General features: G+C 37.2%; 1 protein-coding gene across 1 annotated transcript; it reads right to left on the minus strand.

Moving 5' to 3' along the window:
- Positions 1–390: 390 nt before the first annotated feature.
- Positions 391–20,970, minus strand: OSGIN2 (oxidative stress induced growth inhibitor family member 2). The gene is made up of 6 exons (XM_004370788.2): positions 20,790–20,970; positions 13,627–13,781; positions 11,611–11,747; positions 10,912–11,103; positions 6,953–7,044; positions 391–4,686 (listed from the first exon to the last, which is right to left on the minus strand). The coding sequence occupies exons 1-6, from the start codon at positions 20,831–20,833 to the stop codon at positions 3,657–3,659; spliced, it is 1,650 nt and encodes a 549-aa protein (XP_004370845.1). The 5' UTR covers positions 20,834–20,970; the 3' UTR covers positions 391–3,656.
- Between the last annotated feature and the right edge of the window lie 290 nt (positions 20,971–21,260).

The raw sequence follows: 21,260 nt of genomic DNA on the forward strand, positions 1-21,260 counted from the left end.
CCCACTCAGATGATTGGGCAGGACTGTGCTGATAGGGTAATTGTGGCCCGCCAAAGGGATTGATCAGTTTTGCCACCCGCGGGGCTTGAAATGAGCCACCCCTGAGACAGGAAAGAGGGAATCTCACCACCACCAAGGAGGAACAGCCAGGAGCAGACAGTTGATCCTTTGGTCCCGGGATCCCTGCGCTGAGAAGCTCCAGGAACCAGGATACAGAGAAAGAGCATGAGCTTGAGAATCGGTGACAGAGAAATGACAGCAGGAGACAGCGTGGTGGGCTTCCCAGCCCATGCAGCAAGAAAGCTGAGTGCCTTTGGGCAAGAAGCTTGCTGGCAGAGTAGAGTTCCTGAACCTGAATTGTACCTGTTACTTCCCTAATAAACCCCATAATCGTATTGTCTGTGAGTTCTGCGTGGCGATTATGATGAATTATCAAACCCAGCAGAGTAGACAGCACCATGGGAGGGATGGTTTGTGCCAGAAATCTGTAAAGATGGTGGAAAGAGGAGGCATGTCTGACCTCCACCTTTTAGGAATCAGCCTTGGGCTACTGATTTTGTCCTTCCCCCTTGCGAAGTTAGAGGTCAGACACCATCCCCATGGTGTTTTCACACGTATTTCTTACTTTTATACCTGATTACAGTGAAGCTTAAGTCCAATTCTCATTACTTCATCATGATTTGAATCGAGTCAATCCTTTTAATCTTTAATTTGAAGGTTATTATTAGTTCTTTTTGTGGCTTATCATTAATCTTTTTGTCTTGCTCCTTTCCCAAAGACAGAATTTTTCTTATATATCCTGGAAGGTGGAGTAATTCAGGAGCAGCAAAATATCTGCTCTATCCTTATTCCACATACTCTTTTCAGGCTAGTTTCAAGGGCCCTGGCTCTTTTTTTCCCCCTAGAAATGTATCCAATTGAGTTTTTTAAAGATTGTGATCAAATTTGATCAAAATAGCTTTATGCAAGTCTTTGTACCCAAGTTAAACTTTTTCAATCTAAATTGTTTCATTCTGGATGCCACAGTGTTGCAGAAAGGCTGGGACTTAACTTTTCAACAGCAAGGTTTATTAAGATTTTTTTCACCTCCAGCAACTACGTAACATTTTAAAACAACTTTCAGTTTTCTTAGTCTGTTAAAATGTGATGCTTTTTAAAACATATTTACATGGTAAAGCCTCTCAAGTTTTCAAAAAACAAACATTCATATTCACAGATACTGTGTGTAAAATACTGATACAAAAAAACCAAACCTGTTGCTGTGGATTCCGACTCATAGCAAGCCTGTAAGACACAGCTGAACTGCCCAGAGGGTTTCCAAGGAGAAGCTGGTGAATTTGAACTGTGAACCTTTCGGTTAGCAGCCATAGCTCTTAACCACTGCACCACCAGGGCTCCAAAATACTGATAGAGGTGACTAAATCTTATTTTTATTACATCATTGTAAAAACCCCAAATTGATTCTGCTTTGTAAACATTCTTTTAATAACTACTAAGGACTGTGCCAGATACCCTACTAGGCTTTGAGAGATTAAGTTGTTGTGGGGGGAAGGGGAGATGCCCACATCATGGTATGGCTAACTAGTCAAACATTTAGTGACACATTCTCCTCCCTCCCCAAATAGCTAATTGATACTGAAGAACAAGGGAAGATTTGTTATTATGGGATAGTAATTAAGGAAGGGTAGTTTTGAAGTACAGGGGTAAAGTATAGCAGAGAAAAGGCTTGAATGTTACATGCAACAGCGCAGCTGAGTCTGAGGGACATGGAAGGTTCCAAAGATGAAATTATTCACCAGGTTCACCTAGGGGCCTACTGAAGCTTCATTTTCCCTGAAGTCATTTTTTGTGCATAGTCTCATCACAAAAATGGTATCAGCTGAGTAAAAACAGGCTTTCGAGACACAAGGGGATGACAACAGGTCTATCCTCCCCCCGAGTTCATCTTTATAATAGTCATCATTTTCAAGTTAGAAGTGACATTAAGAAAAACACCTAATCCAACTCATTTAGACCTTAAAAAAAACAGGCAAACAAGAATACTGAATCAAGTACAGTCAGAGGATGTTATACCATTATTTCAACAAGGTGTGAAATTAGTTTGAAAGCAGTTATCATAATAGGAAACTAACACTGAATTACATAGTAACATCAAGTTGAACTTAATCAGGCATGACAATTATCAAGAGTCTAAGAATTCATCTGAAGCAGCTAGTTGGCAGAAGCAAATATATTCTCAACAACTATATTTAAGTTATGATCTCTAGTAAACCAAGCACATAACATTGCAATAAAATAGAAAAATAATGACAATTTGGTCCACTTCTTTTAATTCTAAGAAAAACAGAATTAGATGTTCAACGAACACATTCCAGAAAAAATAAATTTCACCAAAGAAAAAGACTGAGAAATTCAATTTGCCAGGGAGAACTTCAGATTTTTTTTGCTTGTTTAACACTAAAAATTCTGGGAATTTGTGTGAAAATACAGAGATTAAGCACGTCTAAATAAATCAAAGATAATTAGAGCAGATAAATTCAGTAAATAACAACCATAGTATGACTTGCTTTATCATCTCCAATGAGCAAAACATCCAGGTTAGCGATTTCAAAGTAATAATGACATTGGGAATAAAGAGACAGATTTTAACTTTATTTTCAATTTTAACCTTCAGTAACTCTGGCAATATCATAACAGCATTATGGTATTATTAGTATTTACCATGTCCAGGTTCAGTGATAGAAATTAACTCATTATTCACACAGGGATAAGTAGTTCCATCAGCAACTTATTGAATTGCAAATCGGAGTAATTAAGTGTTATAGTGGCTAAGAAGAGAACAGATGTCCAAAAAATTTCTTGGCTGGTTCTTTGATATCCAAGTATATCCCAACATTATTGGACTGTTCAAATTATTAGAAGCTAATAATATGAAGCTTCTGTCAAGGTTTCACCAATAAAAATCTTTTTTTTTAAAGACCATCATATCTGGTAATAAATTAGATGTATACAGTTGATAATTTCAAAATAAATAAAACCTGAGTATTAAGTGCCCCCAATCCCTATCCCACCCCCAGCATACATACTTTATCTACCATTTTCTTTTAGGTCGGTGTGTCTCAAACTTTAAGATGCATACAAACCACTTGGAGATCTTGTTAAAATGCAGATTCTGATTCAGTAACTCTGTTGTGGGACCTGAAAGTCTGCATTTCTAACAAGCTACAGGTGAAGCTGATGCTGCTGGTCCTTCAACCACCCTTTAACCAGCAAGTGACCCAATATCAAATAGGACAGTTTCTGGCCTAATGACTGTGTGGTTTTATAGATTCAAGGCTGTAATATTTTAGAATCAAACATAAGAAATAACCAAAAATCATCAAAAGTAAGTCTTAAAGAAATGCATGTTTTAGTTAAGTGAGAACATAATGTATACCAGGCAACTTGGCAGTGTTTCTGTCTGACATCGACACCTTTGATTCATTACAGTATAAATAGGACACCAAGTTCTTGTAACTTTAAAAAATGATTACTAGAGCTTGTGGCTCTCCTCCACGCAATTCAGGTCCAGAAAATTCAAGCAAGTACACTGCAAAACCACTATATTAAAAATCTTTAATGGTAAACTGTCCATATAAATTACTTGCACGCTTGCTTTAAGCTACGCCATCTCCTCCTCCTCTTTCAACAAATAAACGCTGCTTTTTCTTCTGTCTTGTAGCTAAACAGCGTGTAACACCCAGTGCCCCTCCCTTTAAAAATCTAACAAAATTGTCCCCGACCAAAGGACCCAAGGCAAAAAGGTTGGCTTCTTTAACACACTCATAGGTATATGCATCTATTTCCACAGGATTACCCTTACATGTAATTGGCTGGCTTGAGTTATGGCCTAGGTAACAACCTTGCTCCTTCAGAAAAGATAGATTTGGATGAGAACCTATCAGTACTACTGCTGCAGAAAGCTTAAATATTTTCTTCAATCCAGAGACACTCTGAAGAATGCATTTCATGTCCGACTTAAAGGAAAGCACATGGTGCTCAGGAAAACTGGTATAGTCAGATAAATTCGAGTCTACAGAATATAACTGAGTACACATCATATGATAGACTTTATGGTATTCAGGGTAAAGCTTTTTGGGAAGCTGTTTGAAAATTAAGCTTGGATCAGTTACTCGCCTGCGAAATGCATGGATCACAGGGATATTACTGTTGTAAGCACACAGTACTGCATCAGCTGCAGTAAGCCCTGAACCTACAATTAACACTGGATCCACTTTGCCATGCAACCTTCCTCTGTTTACAGCAGCTCCAAATTCAGGCATTGAATGAAACACAAAAGGGAAATCTTCCCCTTCAACTTCCAAATGGGCAGGAGAATCCAATGTTCCAGTTGCCAGAGCTACATTCTCAGCAAAGAGGCAAAAGGGAACATGAGAATCATCAGCTGTTCGCTGATAACCCCTGATTTCCCAGTTTCTCTTGACGAATTTTGACTTCTCTATCTGTAAATGCTTTGTTGAAATAGCTCTGTCTTGACCATCATTATCATCCTGGTCTCTGTAGAGTCTTGACACAGAGGTTATGTACGTATTCTCTCTGAAATTCTTCTGAAGACCCATGACATTTACATAATGTTTATAGTAGCGAGCTATTTCCTCTGGCATGACTCGATCCCCTTTTAGGTTCCTTAAAAAGGAAAAGGAAAAAAGTTCTATGACATATAGTACTTTTAGTTTCCATGGCTCTTACTTTCTCCACGTAGTAAGCATCTATATCTTTTTAATTCTTCTGGATTGTTTTAGCTACAGATTATTCTAACACTTTACAAAGAAAGCTTTTTTTTCCCTTTAGTTAAAAATATTAATGAATGAGTTTTATCAATAGAGGAAGTCCCATGAGGGCAGAGACTATATTTAACATATCTTTGTTTCCTCAGTACCTGGCATAGTGTCTGCTCAAATTAGCTTGATAAACTTTTACTGAATAAATAAATGAAGGGATTAAAAATGTAGATGTCTGAAAATTAGACTACTGAATCATTTCGATTATAACTGTGAGATATTATAGATCTACTTGTAATATATATGTTTCTTAGAAATTATATATACCATCCTGACAAGATTTTTAGTAATCTGCTCTATTTTCCTAGTGGCAGAAAATAATTCAGATCATAGTCTCTGCTGACCAAAAAGATCTTAAGTCTAAGTAAATGTAACATTTCTGTGTGTTGTCCTACTCATAAAGAGATCTAAACATAATATTTTTATGAAGAAATGGCACTGTTACATCTTTCATTTTCCACTTGTACTTTAAAATGGCAGGCATTAATGCTCCTAAATACTGTGCCCCAATTAAAGATAAGTAGCAGCAAAAACCTACCAAATCGTTTGACATAATTCAATGTAACTTGTTACTGGAAAAAGTTAATAAAATTTTTTTCTTTTCAAAATTTAACGATTATAATTAACATTTAGAAACCCTCTGTAACAGTTAATACTATTATCATCCTCATTTTACAGTCATGGAAATGATAGCTAGTTTCAGTTATCTGTCCCAGATCACAACATGAGAAGTTAAGAGGGTTGGGGTTCAAACCCTGTCAATTTCTACAGTGACCTAAGAGTCTGCTCTTAACATTATGCAAAGGCCAGAACTAAAAGCAAATATTTATCAAAAGATTCATTTTCACGTATTACTTTAATATACAATAAGCATAATTTAGAAAGATGAACACTGTTGGTACGGAAATTATGAAGCATTCTCTTTCTTACCCATGTCACAAAAGGAGGAATGTACTGAGCAATTTCACTTGTTTACTTTTGAAAATCAAGAACTTATACAACTTGCCTGGTTTTGCAACCTTAAGTTTTAAATGCATATATAATTCCTTTTTAAAAAATGAAGTTTTTTGGGAAGATTTAATTTCAATTATTCAAGCTGGTCTAAATTTGCTCTTCTTCTCAAATTAAGATTTGTATGAATTAATATGGTGTCTAGCATGATGTCAAGCATTCAAATGTTACATCCTTTTCTTAAAGATTAAGTAACCTCCTGCTTTACTGTTTTTGTGAGTAGGCAAAATAGAATAGATTCTCTGTATTAGTAATCCCTATCTAATTTAATACTTACTATCCTTGAAAATGTTATGGCTTTTCATACTTTTCTTTTTAAATCTTAGGTTTTCTCCACCAAAATAAATAAACTTGTATTCTTCCAAGTTGAGATTTCTTCTGTTACTCCTACTTTCATATTTCTTATTAAATATTTACCTCCATACTCAAATAGCCAATCACATCTTCCTATTGACCCATATTCTAGTTTCATTCCATCATTCTAAATTTAATTAATCATACACTCTTCTACCTTAGGAAACCCTGGTGGTGTAGTGGTTAAGTGCTACAGCTGCTAACCAAAAGGTTGGCAGTTCGAATCCACCAGGTGCTCCTTGGAAACTCTATGAGACAGTTCTACTCTGTCCTATAGGGTCACTATGAGTCGGAATCGACTCGACGGCAATAGGCTTTTGGTTTTTCTTCTACCTGAAAGTCAAACATTTTAGATATGCACACTGGAGATAGGCATACATGAAGAGATATATATGTATCTCCACTATAAAAATAAGTAGATAAAAGCATGGGAAGGATGTGGGGGCAGACGAGAAAGTTAGTAACTAAACAAAGATTTAATGGGGGAGTGAGATAAATCCATGGTTAACAGAGAAGTCACAAGAACCCAATCTATAGGTAATCCCTTACCCCTGTGCTTAGTTTCTAGAACACCCCTAAAGGGTAACTACCTCATTACAATCACTGTTGCAAAGATGTATTTTTGTTTGTAAGAAATGTACATTTAAATTATTCATCTAAAACATGACAGCATAAATATTTCAAAATTTACTCATAGTCTCTCTTTCATTGTACACCAAAGAATATTAATATAGGTTGATCTTTACCTTCGTTTGCTAGACACCCAATCCTTAAATTTAAGTCCAGGTAGCTCCATCCAATTTCCAAAGCTGATTGTCAACATGGAGCCTTCCATATTCTTTTAGAATAAAAAAAGTACAACCAAAAAACACATTTAAGCAGTAACATGGATTTTCTTTACCAAACCATCTCATTTACAATAATTAAGACTCTAGATGAGGGCTCAAAACAGTTCTAAATGGTTGTATAAATTACCTCTAAAACTTTATTCCAGTAAACTTTCATATACTTTCATCATTTGGTAGTATCCATCTACACTTCTTCTTTCATATAAACTTATAAAACAAATTTACAATATTGTACAATGCCTATACAATGAGGATAACTTTGGACTACAATCAACGTAATTTAGATGTACAATATTATGTTAGAGAACAAATCAATATTTTCACTTGTTAAAGAAAAGGAAGACAAGTTCATTAATTTCTAATACTTTAGATGTCTTACTATTTTAATAATATCAGATTTTTAAAAATTGGCAGCAGAAGAGCTTCTCCTTCATCAATTATAACTCTGAAGTGTAAGTTGCTTGGATATAGCACCATCTCTTCTGAAGAGTAGGGAAATAAGCAGTGATTTGCCTCAAAGAATGGACTCACTGCTGAGGAAATGCTGCCTTCAAGGAACGTGAGTCCTTCAAGCTCCCTTGTCCTACTTACTTCTGCTTTTCTCACTACAAAGCAAGAAAAGTCCAAGACCAGGCACCTGTCCCAAGGGCCACAATCATCTCTTTGAACTAACTCTTTTAATCTGTGGCTTCTTTTTTCAAAACTCTTCTTGTCTCTGCTTCTATACAGCCCAGTACTGGGAATGGAACACGTTGTTATTGTAATAAAAATTATTACTGGCTAAAATTTACAGAGCATTTACTACACACTAGGTCCTATGAAGCATTATTTGAGAAGTACACAAAAGATCACCGCAGGGAGAGAATGCTGCAAACTGCCCCTTGCCTTGAGCCAGACTGGCTCTGACACCAGGATTAGAACTAAGATGGAAAACAAAAATCATCAGAAGAAAAGCTACCAATGGTAGCTACAATGGTGATGGAGAGAATTAGGGTAGACGGATTCCAAATATGTTTAGAGGAAAAAATGGAGACCTGTTGATTCGTTCGATGTGGGAGTTGAGGAAAGAGAAAGCGATGACTCTCAGTTTTCTGGCTTGAGTAACTACATGATCATGTCATTCAATGATTAAAAAACCTGTTGCCGTCAACTCAATTCTGACTCATAGCAGCCCTACAGGACAGAGTAGAACTGCCACATAGGGTTTCCAAGGAGCGGCTGGTGGATTTGGACTATGGACCTTCTGATTAGCAACCAAGCTCTTAAATGCAATGATAAGTAAATTAAAAACAGAATTCGATAATAAAGATGATTGGGTTTAGGCATGCTGAGTTTGAGGACCCCTGTAGAATAATCAGGAGAATGTATCTAGCTGGATATGTAACAGAGAGAAATCTGGATCAGAGATCTTGATTTGGGAATCATCAGCATTCATATGAGTCACAGAAGTAGATGAAAACCCAGGGAGAATGAAGATTATCAGAAAGACCTTGGCTTTGGACAGAGTCTAGAAAAGCACATTTTTAAAGAGACAATATGAGGAACAAGAGTCTACAAAGGTAATTAAAAAGGAGTGACCAAGCAGGAAAACAAACAACGAGAATGAAGGGTCAGAGAATCCAAGAAGGATATCAACACTGTCAAAATGTTACAAAGGTCAGGAAAGATAAATTGAGACTCTTCATCAAATTGAGCAAAACGCGAAGTTAAGAACCATCAAAAAGAGCAGTTTCAGTGCAAAACAGTGATAGAAGCTAGAGGGAAGTTAGCTAAGAAGCAGGAGACAAAGGCATCGAGATCATATGTATAGATAACTATTTCAGAAGACAAGAAATAAAGAATTAGTATGAATGCAGGTAAGTTTGTAGGTTTGAGTGTGAAATTACAATCCTGATGGATTCCATTTTCTCTGTAAAGAAACAAGAATATTTCTGAGCATAAAGTAGAAAAAAAGGACAGAGATTTGAGAAAAAAGAACTTAAGGACATATGAAAGGATTACCAAACAGTGTTTTAGGGCCCAACTGAGGTTGGAGAATAATTTTCACAGTTGTATGATTTTTCTCTGGTAACATTTGACAGCCTAATAATAGGAAAAGATAGATTGAAAAGTAAGATGAATTGCTTTTTTGCCAAAGCCACATGATGGAAGGACAATTGGGTCTTAAAGAGAAGAAGGTTCAATTACGGATTATAGAACCTAAACTGGATAGGTAAGGAGGTGTAGACTGGGGCCTGAAGTGCTCTCTGTGCTTGAAGATAAGGTACAGAGGATGTTGTGATCAGAAAGTAAGATATTTTTTAATTTAGTTTTTCACAGTTAAGTATTTGTGAGAGATAAGATCTATAACGGAGCCACTAGAGTTAGAAGCTAATGAAGAATGAAAGAAAAGGTCACTGGAAATGAGATTACGGACTAAGAGGTTAAAATCGTTGGTTCTGTATCATGCATGTAGAGACTAAGGTCACTTAAGGTGATGATAAAATGAGTTATAATGGAAGACCATGAAGTGTTACAGATTCAGTAACTGACGGGGACAGTCTGGAAAGGTAGAGGAGTTAGAAAACAGCCAGACCTGTTCAAAAGAACAGAGGCTTTTACATAAAGCAACAGGGAATAAAGAGAACATCAACCTCACTAGCTAACCTTCTGGGATATGGGGCTATGGGCTCCATTTCGGAGAGCTGCAGCAGGAGAGGTATCTTCAGGAAACAGCAAGCTTTCAAGAAGGGAGTAGAAGCATGTGGCAAAAATCGGCAACAATGTGGGAGAGCTGTTTACCACTAACTGGAATACAAGAGAGTGTAACTAGGATGCTTGGGAGGGAAAAGAGTGATGAGAACTAGGATAACAAAAGAGAAAACTATAAGAGGATGAGTATGAGAGAGGACAGAAAACTTAAGGAGCTTGTATCTTGGGTAGCGACCAAGGATATATGTGAAGCATGGCAGGGGAGAGGGCTGCATAAGCAGGTAAATAGTACTACAGGTAAACCCTGTAAGAGCAAGACTAAGGCATGGAATGCAGAGCTGGGAACAAATAATTAGCTTGGGAGCATCAGGAAGGTGATGCTTGACAACTGGATTACAGCTCAAATATCATTTATTTACATCACTATTCTAGTGGCTATAATAAATGGCCAAAAAAGATCAGAAAGCTTTATGTACACTCCAAGATTTACCACTGACTCAAATGTGTCTTTAGTAATCAAAGCTTATCCATACTTAAACTTTCTTATACAAGTGGAGGATATGGAGTAACACAGAGTTCAATTATTGCCTGCAGATTTTTCTAAGTAGCAAAAATTTAACATTTATTTGTACAACAAATGAGCATTCACTATAGGCTAGACACTGTATTAACTGCTGGCCACACAGGGGTGAAGAGTAATTATTAGTTGCTGGTCCCCTAATGAAATGCAATTGAATGAATCCTTAATTTATCAGTTCTTCAGTTTAAAAACATTTTTCTCGTACATACTTTTCATTCAAGTATTTGAAAATGTAGGGAAATAATGGAAATTAATTTGAAATACTATGTGAAATTTTATAAACTCTAAATTGAATAACTGAATTTTAAATTTTTCACTATGCAAAACATTCCTGTAATGTTTTCTATGTAATCTCATAAAATAATAGAAATACACTCACTCTAAAGCTAAGTCAGTAATCAAATTTAGCTTAACTACTGCTAGTAATTAATCCATATTTAACTAAATGAACTGCATTAAAATTCTTCTCAGATAAAAATGTGGTAAACATATGTAACAGTATTATAATGCTTAAGAATCAAGTTGTTCTTATCAGGATGACATCTAATAATTAACATACAATAAAATGTTAAGAAAATATACTCACATGCCAAGCCCCACCAGGAGGACCTTTACCAAGAACTATGTGCGGGATATAATGATGTTGTTCTAATTTCCAATGCAAAACAGATGGATAATCATACCCGAAGTCAGCATCTGGATGAAGTAGTGTGTCAAAAAGTACTGCAACTGGATTGGATGATCGGCCCTCAAGACCTTCACACAAGTATTCTAAATCCTGAATTAATTTTTTTTAAAAAAAAGGCAGATAAGAGTTTAGTAACGGCAAAAAAAAAAAAAAAAAAGTATGGTAATGTTAAGGCCATCACTCTAACCCAACATTTCCTTGAGATATTAATAGAAGATTGTTGGGACAAAATTAAGTAAGGGAAAAGTTTGGGTTTTAACAAAGCTAACTAGATCTTCTTTACTGCAAAATTTGAAGACTATTTCAGTATCTTAATGTCTACTGTGACACTCCAATAATAAAAAGCAGCATTTCCCAAACTTTTTTCAGCAGAAAAAAATCTATCAAGAAATAATTCTGGAAATTCTGCTCTAATCAATTTAAGAAAATGAATAGAAGTAATTTAGTTAGAATATATTGATTAATCTAAAATAAAAATAACGGAAATGGAAAGTTATTTAAACAATTTGCAATTAAGAAACACAATGTTTATATAAATATAAAACTAATCTTGTTTCAGCCTTAAAAAAATAAAAAGAATTGGCACGTAATGAATACCTGATCAACGATGGAAAGATGTCTTGCTTCTTCTAATTTACCATGTAAGATTGTATTTGGATGTATTGCTTCTGATGATAAATATGGTCTGTAGCCTGATAACATGTAAGAAAGGCATATCCCTGAGGGTCCATTTCCTATTAAAAAACAAAATAAAAAATAAAAACACTGGGGAGGAATACAACATGCATCTTAATACTCTTGTTCTTTGGTTTTTCTCCTACTTCTTAGATGGCTTTTACCCCTCACCAATTCTTCTTCCTTCTTTCATCTCTTAAAACTAGATTCTGATCTTTGCCATCTCCTCTTCTGTTTACTTTTGGGAGCCTCATCTACTCAAGGCTTCAACTCTCACCAATTCAAGACTCTCTATGCTACTGACTTTCAAAATTAGATCTCTAAGCTGACCTCTTTCCCAAAAACATATCCTACATTTCCAAATGGTACTTCTTTATTCCACCTGACTGGCCCACTAATAACCAAGGCTTCGAACTGGTTCTAATTGGTTCAGTTATGGCCGAGGGAAACCAAGGCAGCGTAGGCACTGCATTGCAACCAAACCTCTTGTGCAGTGGCTTTGGGTAAGAAGCCCCATTCAAAGACGGCAGCCGACGGCGCTTGTTTGAATGTGTGTTGCTCTCCACCGTCCTGCCAATAATCCAATCTCCCACATCAGGAAACTTTCAGGAGCTTGAAGCAGGAAATTGGATTATTTGAGGCTACAACATGATTACACTAGGTTTGTGGTAATTTGTTACTGCAGCATAAAAACTAATACATATATTAGAGAAATCAGCTTATTCCGTTCTCAGGCTGATGGTGCTATTGCCAATGGCCCTATAAACATTAGGTTAAGCTACTCATAGGCTGAGGCAAAAACAGGGATAGATTGTTTTAGGGAAAGTGAGATGGGCAGGTAGAGATAAAGACAGTTTTTCATTTTCTAACACTCCCAGAGCCCAGCTAGAACAGGAAGCCAAGGTGTCTTTACTTATTCCGAGACATCCAGGATGGAAAGCCAGCACTGAACATAAACAGAAAAAGGAAACACTAGGTATGGTCCCTGAGATCTATTCTGAATTAGGATTACCAAAAAAACTATCATCTCTATCATATCCCCTAGAGGAGAACCTAGTATAGAACAGTCTTGCTCTCCCCTTTGCTTCCTTCCTTCCTAATCTCTCTCATATCCCAGTCAGGTGACAGGACTTTTCTCCTCTTCCCACTAACTTTGAAACAGGCTATCAAAGAAGCTGAGGAAGTTCTATGCCACCAGGACACCTATTTCCTATATAGCTCTCCTTTGACTTGGCTTCACTATGTGCTTGTCCGACTTCCCTGAGTTTGAACATGGGTAGAAGATAAACATGACAAGTAATTAAATGGATGCAATAAAAGTAAATCATAAAAACCTTTATAATTCTGAAATGGTTAGGTTTATCAATAGCTTAACCTTTAATATTTCATATGCTTATTTGTTGAGGTGATACAAAGGATATATGATAATAGTAATGCTATGGTTAATCGTGACTATCAACATTACTGCAGAGTATTACAACATTCACTGCTAACTGAGCACTGATTACTAACTTGCACAATCAGTTGCATTCTTACTAACTTGAACTTCTGAGTCAGTTTCCCCATCTGTATCTGCCCTACCAACACAGTGTTGTAGGGTTATAAAGTATAATCCAACAATGTACAGAAAATGCTCTAGAGAGTACTATAATAATGTTGGTTATCATTACCATGACACCTACCACTTACCACTGATATGCAGTATTTTAACATAATATAGTTAATACCAATCTTTTCATAAAAATATGTTACATTCTAACATCAGAATCTAATGTTAAATAAATTAATTATACTCTCCAAAGATGTGGTTATTTGTTTTTTTAACAAGCAACCTAAGAATATTTTTCAGTATAATCCCTAGGAACTTGTGCTAATGGTAGATTTCTAAAAACAGTAAGGGTCATAACTAATTTTAAGTGATTAAATGCAATAACTTACCTATTATTACCACAGGCAAAGTCACTGATGAATCTTCCAGTAAAGAAGTTTCCTCAACTAATGGCATCCCTTTAACTTTTCGCCCCAAACTATCACCAAAATATTGCACTAAAGAATTAAAAATGTCTCCTTCGGTTTCAGAGTCACTATAGTTCCTTTAAAAAACATGTAATAAAAACAAGTCAATATAACCTTTAGAAAAATCATTCTTTCATTAGATTTTTCTAGCTTTACTCTTAAATTTATGTAGACCATAAAATATTCAACAGAACGAGCAAAGGAAATCCTGATTCATGCTTTCAAAATAGTTGCTTAGCTCCCTGGCAACCTATACCACCTTGAAGGCCAAAATTCCTAAATAGGTCCCAATCTCTTTTTAGTACCTTGTAGGCAAGTCCCTATTAAATAAGCTATCTTTAACTACCAAATACACAGCATTGTAACGGGAATTTTACAATTCTCTGACATCTCCTAGGAATAGCTAATTTCTCCTCTACTATACTGTCCCAGATATTTCTCCAAAGTGTCTGCCATGGAAAGATTCCCCAGCTCCCTTTGGATGCTTCTGAGCTACCCAAGCCTGACGAGTGTTATTATTATTGTTGTTGTAAAGGCCACAATTCTTTTTCAGGAGATGCAGACCTTGTCTTCAATCTCTCCCAGACATCCCTACCTCAAACACTGTTGCTTTCATATATAACCTGAGAAAAAATTAATAAAAATGATAATCACTCTTAAGATTCTGGCAAGTACAAAGATGTTTCATTCTCTAAACCTTAACAAAGATCTCTCATTAAAACAAACCAAAAAGAAAAAAGAAAAAAAGAGGACCTGCTTGGGGTTGTCACCTTGAAAGTATATATATTAAACTAAACTACTTTAACATTATCTAATATCCTATCTACTCTCAAAGTAAACTGATGATCCTCTGTAAATAAATGTGAATAAAGGCATTTTAGCAGTTACTATCATATTTGAGGAGTCCCTGGGTGGCGTAAACAGTTAAACACTTGACTACTAGCCAAAAGGGTGGCAGTTCAAACCCACCCTGCGGCACCTCAGAAGAGAGGCCTGGAGATCTACTTCCCAATGGTCACAGACTTCAAAACCCTATGAAGCAGTTCTACTCTGCACACATGGAGTCACCATAGGTCAGAATCAACTCAAGAGCAATCATTTGATTTCATAAGTAAAACCCAATGATCTAAAATGCCTTGATCAGTGTATTAAGTCTACAAATTAGTGCTGTGGAATGAAAACTTGATATTCACATTCTTTAAGGACAAATTAGAATGGTACTCACCAGATTTGACACTAAGAGTGCTGACTTAAATTCCGACACTCTTTCGTTGAAAGTTTAAAGAACTGAATGTTTGTATGACTCATTATTTAAAAAAAAAAGAAACAAAAAACCAAACCCACTGCGGTCAAGTCGATTCCAACTCATAGCAATCCTACAGGACAGAGTAGAACTGCCCCATAGGGTTTCCAGGGAGCACTAGTGGATTTGAACCGCCGACGTTTTGGTTAGCAGCCTGAGCTCTTAACCACTGTGCCACCAGGGCTCCAACTCATTATTAGGAGGCATTTAATATTCCAAGTCAAGATGTCTCAAGCAATTTTCTTTCCTAGCAAGTCATGGAATTTTATTATAGTTACAGCTTTTTTATGATTATAGCTATATATCATTAAGGAGTCTTGGTGGCACAGTGGTTAAGTGCTTAGCTGCTAACCAAAAGGTCTGCAGTTTGAACCCACCAGCTGCTCGGCAGGAGAAAGATGTGGCAGTCGGCTTCTGTAAAGATTTACAGCCTTGGAAAACCTACGGGACAGTTCTACTTTGTCTTTCAGGGTTGCTATGAGTCGGAATCATCTTGATGGCACTGAGTCTGGGGTATTTATCATTATGGCAACCCCATGTGTGCAGAGTAGAACTGCTCTCCACAGGGTTTTGAAGGCTGTGACCTTTCAGAAGCAGACCACCAGGCCTTTCTTTTAAGGTGCCTCTGAGTGGGTTCTGTCAACCTATTGGTTAGCAGTCAAGCACTTAACTGAATGCACCACCCAGGGACTCATGGAATTGACAGGACAGCAACTTGCTTTTTATATAATATATAATAATTTATAAATATCTTTATTATTATAGCTATAGCTTTAGTGCTTACTATTGAATTTTAATTCAATAAAGCTGTTTGAAAAAAAAACAAAACATTTTCTTTTTGAGGTTCCCTCTATTTAACTTGCTCTAGGTCCTGACCAGGAGGTTCCTGGGTGGTGCAAACAGTTAACAGGCTTGGCTGCTAACCAAAAAGCTGGAGGTTCCAGTCTGCCCAGAGGCACTTTGGAAGGCAGGCCTGGCCATTTACTTCCAAAAAATCAGCCACTGAAAACCCTATGTAACACAGTTCTACTCTGACACACATGGGGTTGCCATGAATTGGAATCAACTCGACAGCAAATGGTTTTAGTGACTAGTAATTTTTGAGTCTCTTTTCACGTGCTTACTGTACAGCTTCACTGGAAAAAGTCTAGTCAAACCCTTAGCCCATTCTTTAACTGAGCTATCTTTTTATTGTTGAACTGAAAAAATCCTTTTTATATTCTGGATACAAATATCCTTTCAGATACATGTATTCTCTCCCATTCTGCAGATTGTCTTTTCACTTTCCTGATGGTGTCCTTGAAACACGAACAAATTTAATTTGAAGTCCTATTTATTTCTTCTTTTGTTGCTTGTGCTTTTGATGTCATATCTTAGATACCACTGCCTAATTCAAGGTCACAAGATTAACACCTATGTTTTCTTTTAAGAGTTTTATAGTTTCGGCTCTTACGTTTAGGTCTTTGATACATTTTGAGTTAATTTTTGTATATGGGTCCAACTTCATTCTTCTGTACGTGGATATCCAGTTGTCGAAGCACCATTGGTTGAAGAGGCTGTTCTTTCCTATTTTAATTATTTTGGCACCTCCGTTGAAAATCAACTGAACATAAATGCAAGGGTTTATTTCTGAATTCTCAATTATATTCCACTGACCTATATATTTATTCTTATGCTACCACACTGTCTTGATTACTGTAGTTTTGTATTAAATTTTGATATTGGCAAATAAGAGTCCTCCAACTTTGTTCTTTTCAAGAAATTGTTTTGGCTATTCTGGGTTCCTTACATTTCCAAGGAAATTTAGGCCTGGCTTGTCAATTTCTGCAAAAAAGGCACCTGGGTTTGTGATAGTGATTGCACTGAGTCTGTAATCAATTTGAGGGAAGTCGTTATCGACTCGACGGCGATGGGTTTGGTTTTTTTTTCCCAGTGGTACTCTCTTAAAAATATTATTTTCTGATCCAAGAACATGGGATTTGTTTCCATTTATTTAGGGCTTCTTTAATTTCTTTCAATAATGTTTTGTAGTTTTTAGCATAGAAATTCTGCATTTCTTTTAGTAAATGTGTTCCTAAGTATGTCATTATTTTCAATGCTATTATAAACAGAATCGTTTTCTTAATTTCATTTTCAAATTGTTCATTGCTAGTGTATAGAAACACAATTGATTTTTGTTTTTTGTACCCTGCAATATGTCTGAATTCGTTTATTAGTTCTTGTGTTTTGTTTTGTTTTTTTGGTGAGCCTCAAGCAATCTGACTCTAGTCTGTCCCATGACTCAAGTACAGCAAGTAGAGCCAAAGTTTTAACTTGTCTAAATTCTCTACACAGTATAGGTGATTTGTTTTGATTCTTCAGTAGCCATTGGTATAATCTGTGACAAACTATTCATAATAAACATGCACGCTGTTTGATAAATTTAATACTGGTTCAACACAGAGAACTCCAGATCAAGACGAGCAAAAAACAAAAGTCTAATTCATTGGTTTTACATAAAGTAACAATGAAACAAGGGCCTGCACAACCAGAAAATACTCTTTTGAAAAAATATAGAGCCTAAATTATAAATTTAGTATTGCTGTCAATGTTTTAGAGCATACGCATACTATATCACAGATTCCACTTTGGATATCCACTTCGATAAATATTTGTTCTACTTAAGAAAAGTATTTATTTTGAGTAATAAAAATTAAATCTACTTTTCCTTAATTTGGGGCACAAATTAAATTGGAAAATATGTAAAATTATCGTTTAGGAAATACTAAAGAATAGCACTTTCACACAGGAAAAATAGTATTGTTAGGCATCAAGTTAAAAGACTATTTGAAACTTAAGGGCATTACCCTCTTAAGAATATTGTTTACTGATCCAAGAACATGGGATTTCTTTCCATTTATTTAGGCCTTTAATTTCTTTCAACAACCTTTTGTAGCATACAAATCTTGCATTTCTTTTGGTAAATGATTTCCTAAGTATGTTATTATTTTCAATGCTATTATAAATGATTTTAGGGAACTCCTGCTTTTCGTTTTTGAAACATTAAAATCCAGAGTTTCAAAATAAATTTAAAAGGATAACACAGGCATAATACTTGGATAACTAAAAGATTTTAAATCATAACAATATTTCTTTAAATTATCATTTAAACTCAAATGAAATGCCTTAGTATATAGTCTTTGGAACCAGGATTCTAAATTGTTACCAAATTGATACTACCATGTGAAAAGTAACGTTCTGAAGTCAAGTCACACACTTCATCTTCCAGACCAGAAAGTATGGGATTTTCTCTTTTGGAATGTTAGAGGGCAGTTTTCTCATAATGCTTATCCTTTCATACATTAAACAAGATCCAAAAAGTAGACGTCACAACTTATTTTTAAAATGTGTGCTTCTAATGAAATTGCTCAAAGCAAGCATTAGTAAATATGAAACATCTTCCTGATGGAGCTGGCAAACAAACCATATATATGTATGTATATACATTTTTAATTTTAGACACAACAAAGCTGTTTTCACAATGCAGGTATGGTTTATTAGTCATAATTTTTATCTCCTGGCTAACACATGGTTCTGGTTTTCCTTCTGTCTCTCAAGACCAAAATATAAAAAAAACTTTGTTTCAGTCCCCTCCTCCATATTTTTGTACACAAAGGTAACAATATCCTATTCATAGTCTAGGGTTAATTGAATGGATATTAGCTTCCAGCTGTCCCCTTAGAGTTCAATTCTTCAAGAAGGTGTCAAAATCCTTTTGGACAATATTGTCTGAAAGGCATTGAGTTTCCCAGAGGGCTTCAGTTTAGCAAGATTTCAGTAAGACAATCTCTTTTCTAAAACTCTCCAAAGTGAATCTGATACTCTCAAACCACTGTCTGTCAAGGGGTCAATGGATAAATTTGCCTAGAGCTTAAAATCCAACAGTTTATTACATAAAACATTTAAAAAAAAAAAATATCCAGAACTCATAGACTCAAAGAAAACTTGAGAAGCTAAATAAATCTGAATTACTTGTCTCCATTACAGCCGGAGGAAACCCCGGCGACACAGTGGTTAAGAGCTACGGCTGCTAACCAAAAGGTCGGTAGTTCAAATCCACCAGGCGCCCCTTGGAATCCTTACGGGCAGTTCTACTCTGTCCTATCGGGTCGCTCTGAGATGGCAGTGGGTTTGGTTTGGTTTTTTATTACAGCTGGAGAGTTCTGAACCTTTTCTGCTCCTTACATACCTTTTGCAATTTGGTGAAGCCTCTGGACCCTTTTGCTGAATAATCTTTTGTGTGTATGTGTTTTAGGTGAAAGTTTATAGCTCAAGTTAATTTCTCACTCAAAAATTTATATATTGTTTTGTGACATTGGTTGCAACCCCCACAATGCGACAGCACCCTCCCCCTTTCCACCCTGGGTTCCCTGTGTCCCTTTGTCCAGTGCTGAATAATCTTATTAAATAGGTAAAATAAAGATTTACATGACACCAAGCATGTTAAATAGTTATAATAAACTTGCAATACATATTTACATGTACTTCTCTACTGCGTTAAATAACAAGCTCAGTGATGCATAATTACTGTAATTTTGAAGAAATGAGCATAAATACATAAATGAGCAACAACCGTAATGCGGTATGAAAATATTAGTGATTTCTACTGATGACAAAGGAGTCCCCAGGTGCTGCAAACTGTTTCTGCCCTCCACTGCTAATGCAAAGTTTGGAACTTCAAGCACACCCAGAGGTGACTTGGAAAAAAGGCCTGAGTTGGAAGAAAAATCAGCCATTGAAAATACGGAGCACAGTTCTACTCTGATACCCATGGGGGTTGCAATGAATCAGAATCAACTCCGGGGCAACTGGTTAATTGGTTAGTTACTGATAACAACTTCACAGATACTGCTGTGAGTTGTAGCCTATATTCATAATTAAAGGAAATGTTAGTTTTTAGGTAGTTTAGAGAAAATAACGTTGTACCTTTCTTTCCATCCAAGTTCACAGACCACCTTAATTCTATCTATGAACCCTAATTTAAACACTGAGTTTCGTATTTTACCAAAAAACAAGTTATCCTGGAGCATCTGTGTATATAAAACAGCATATCTTACTATAAAATCTTCACTAAGCTCAACAGTGAAATTCCTGTTAACATTTCTTCACTCCAAGGTTAAAACCTGTCTTTTAACTTTCTCCTCATAATTGACAGAAGGTTTGGCCAATTGTGCCAGACCTAGAACAGACTCACTTTTCCTTTAAAATGTACCATTCTTACTAATTCTAAAAGCTTTCTCCTCAATTTGCGTCTAAAATCACCACATTTTTCAAGCTTCTACACCATATATGAATTACAATGACCAATATCTGGTTAACAACTCAATCTATTTTTAACTAGTCACAGCACTTAAAAAGTAGTTCCCTATTTTCTACAACCCTGTAACTTATGTTATCAGGAGATGTTTTTAAAGAAGAATAAAAATCAAATAAGAGGGCCCCTTCGTGGAACCCTTTTCCAAAACTTTGTACTACTTTGAAGTCTCAGTTCGCCGTAATCATCTCGCTCCAGGCCTAGCCAGTCTCGCAGTCCCGTGACCGATGCGGTCTAGGGCGAGGAAAGGGGGCAAAAGAAGAGGGTTCCCGAATAGGGGGCTCCCCGGGAGCGGGGGGCCGAGGACGGAGGGCGCCGCTGTCCAAGCCCTCGCCCTCCACCACGACCCGGCCTCCACCCATCCCTCCCCGGCCTCTCTCCATCTCCTACCGGCTCCCCTGGCCACCCCTCCCCGACGGAGAAAGTCACCTGAAATGACCAGCCAGGGAGCAGCGGCAGCACCACACAGGCATGGAGCGCTGCTCGCTGGACGCCCGAGCGCAGCCGCCGCCGCCCCCGCCTCCTCTGGTGGGACTGTCCGCTCCCGGCGCCCGCTTGCTCCGGGTCGTGGGGTCCGCGGGGCGCCCCCGCCCCGCGCCTCGCCGTTGCCGCGGCTGCCCGGAAGCTGCGGCTCAGCACTCGACCCGGCTGAGGCGCGCCAGAGTCCGCTTCAGAGGAAGTGGCTTATGCTCCTCGCCTACGGGGAGCCAGGAGCCGGCGGCGGGTGATCTCGGGGCGCTGCGATGGGGGCGGAGCAGGATGGGGACGCTGCGACGACGGCGGCGGTGCGCGGGCTCCTCCTCGCAGGTGCGGCGGCGGCGGGCGAGGCCCGCTATTGGTGGAGCTGCGCCCGACGAGGGGCCGGGTCTGATAGAGCGGCGGCTGCGCGGGGTTGGGGCG

Source organism: Trichechus manatus, unplaced genomic scaffold (genome assembly GCF_000243295.1).
Source record: "Trichechus manatus latirostris isolate Lorelei unplaced genomic scaffold, TriManLat1.0 scaffold00009, whole genome shotgun sequence".
Classification (NCBI taxonomy): Eukaryota; Metazoa; Chordata; class Mammalia; order Sirenia; family Trichechidae; genus Trichechus; species Trichechus manatus.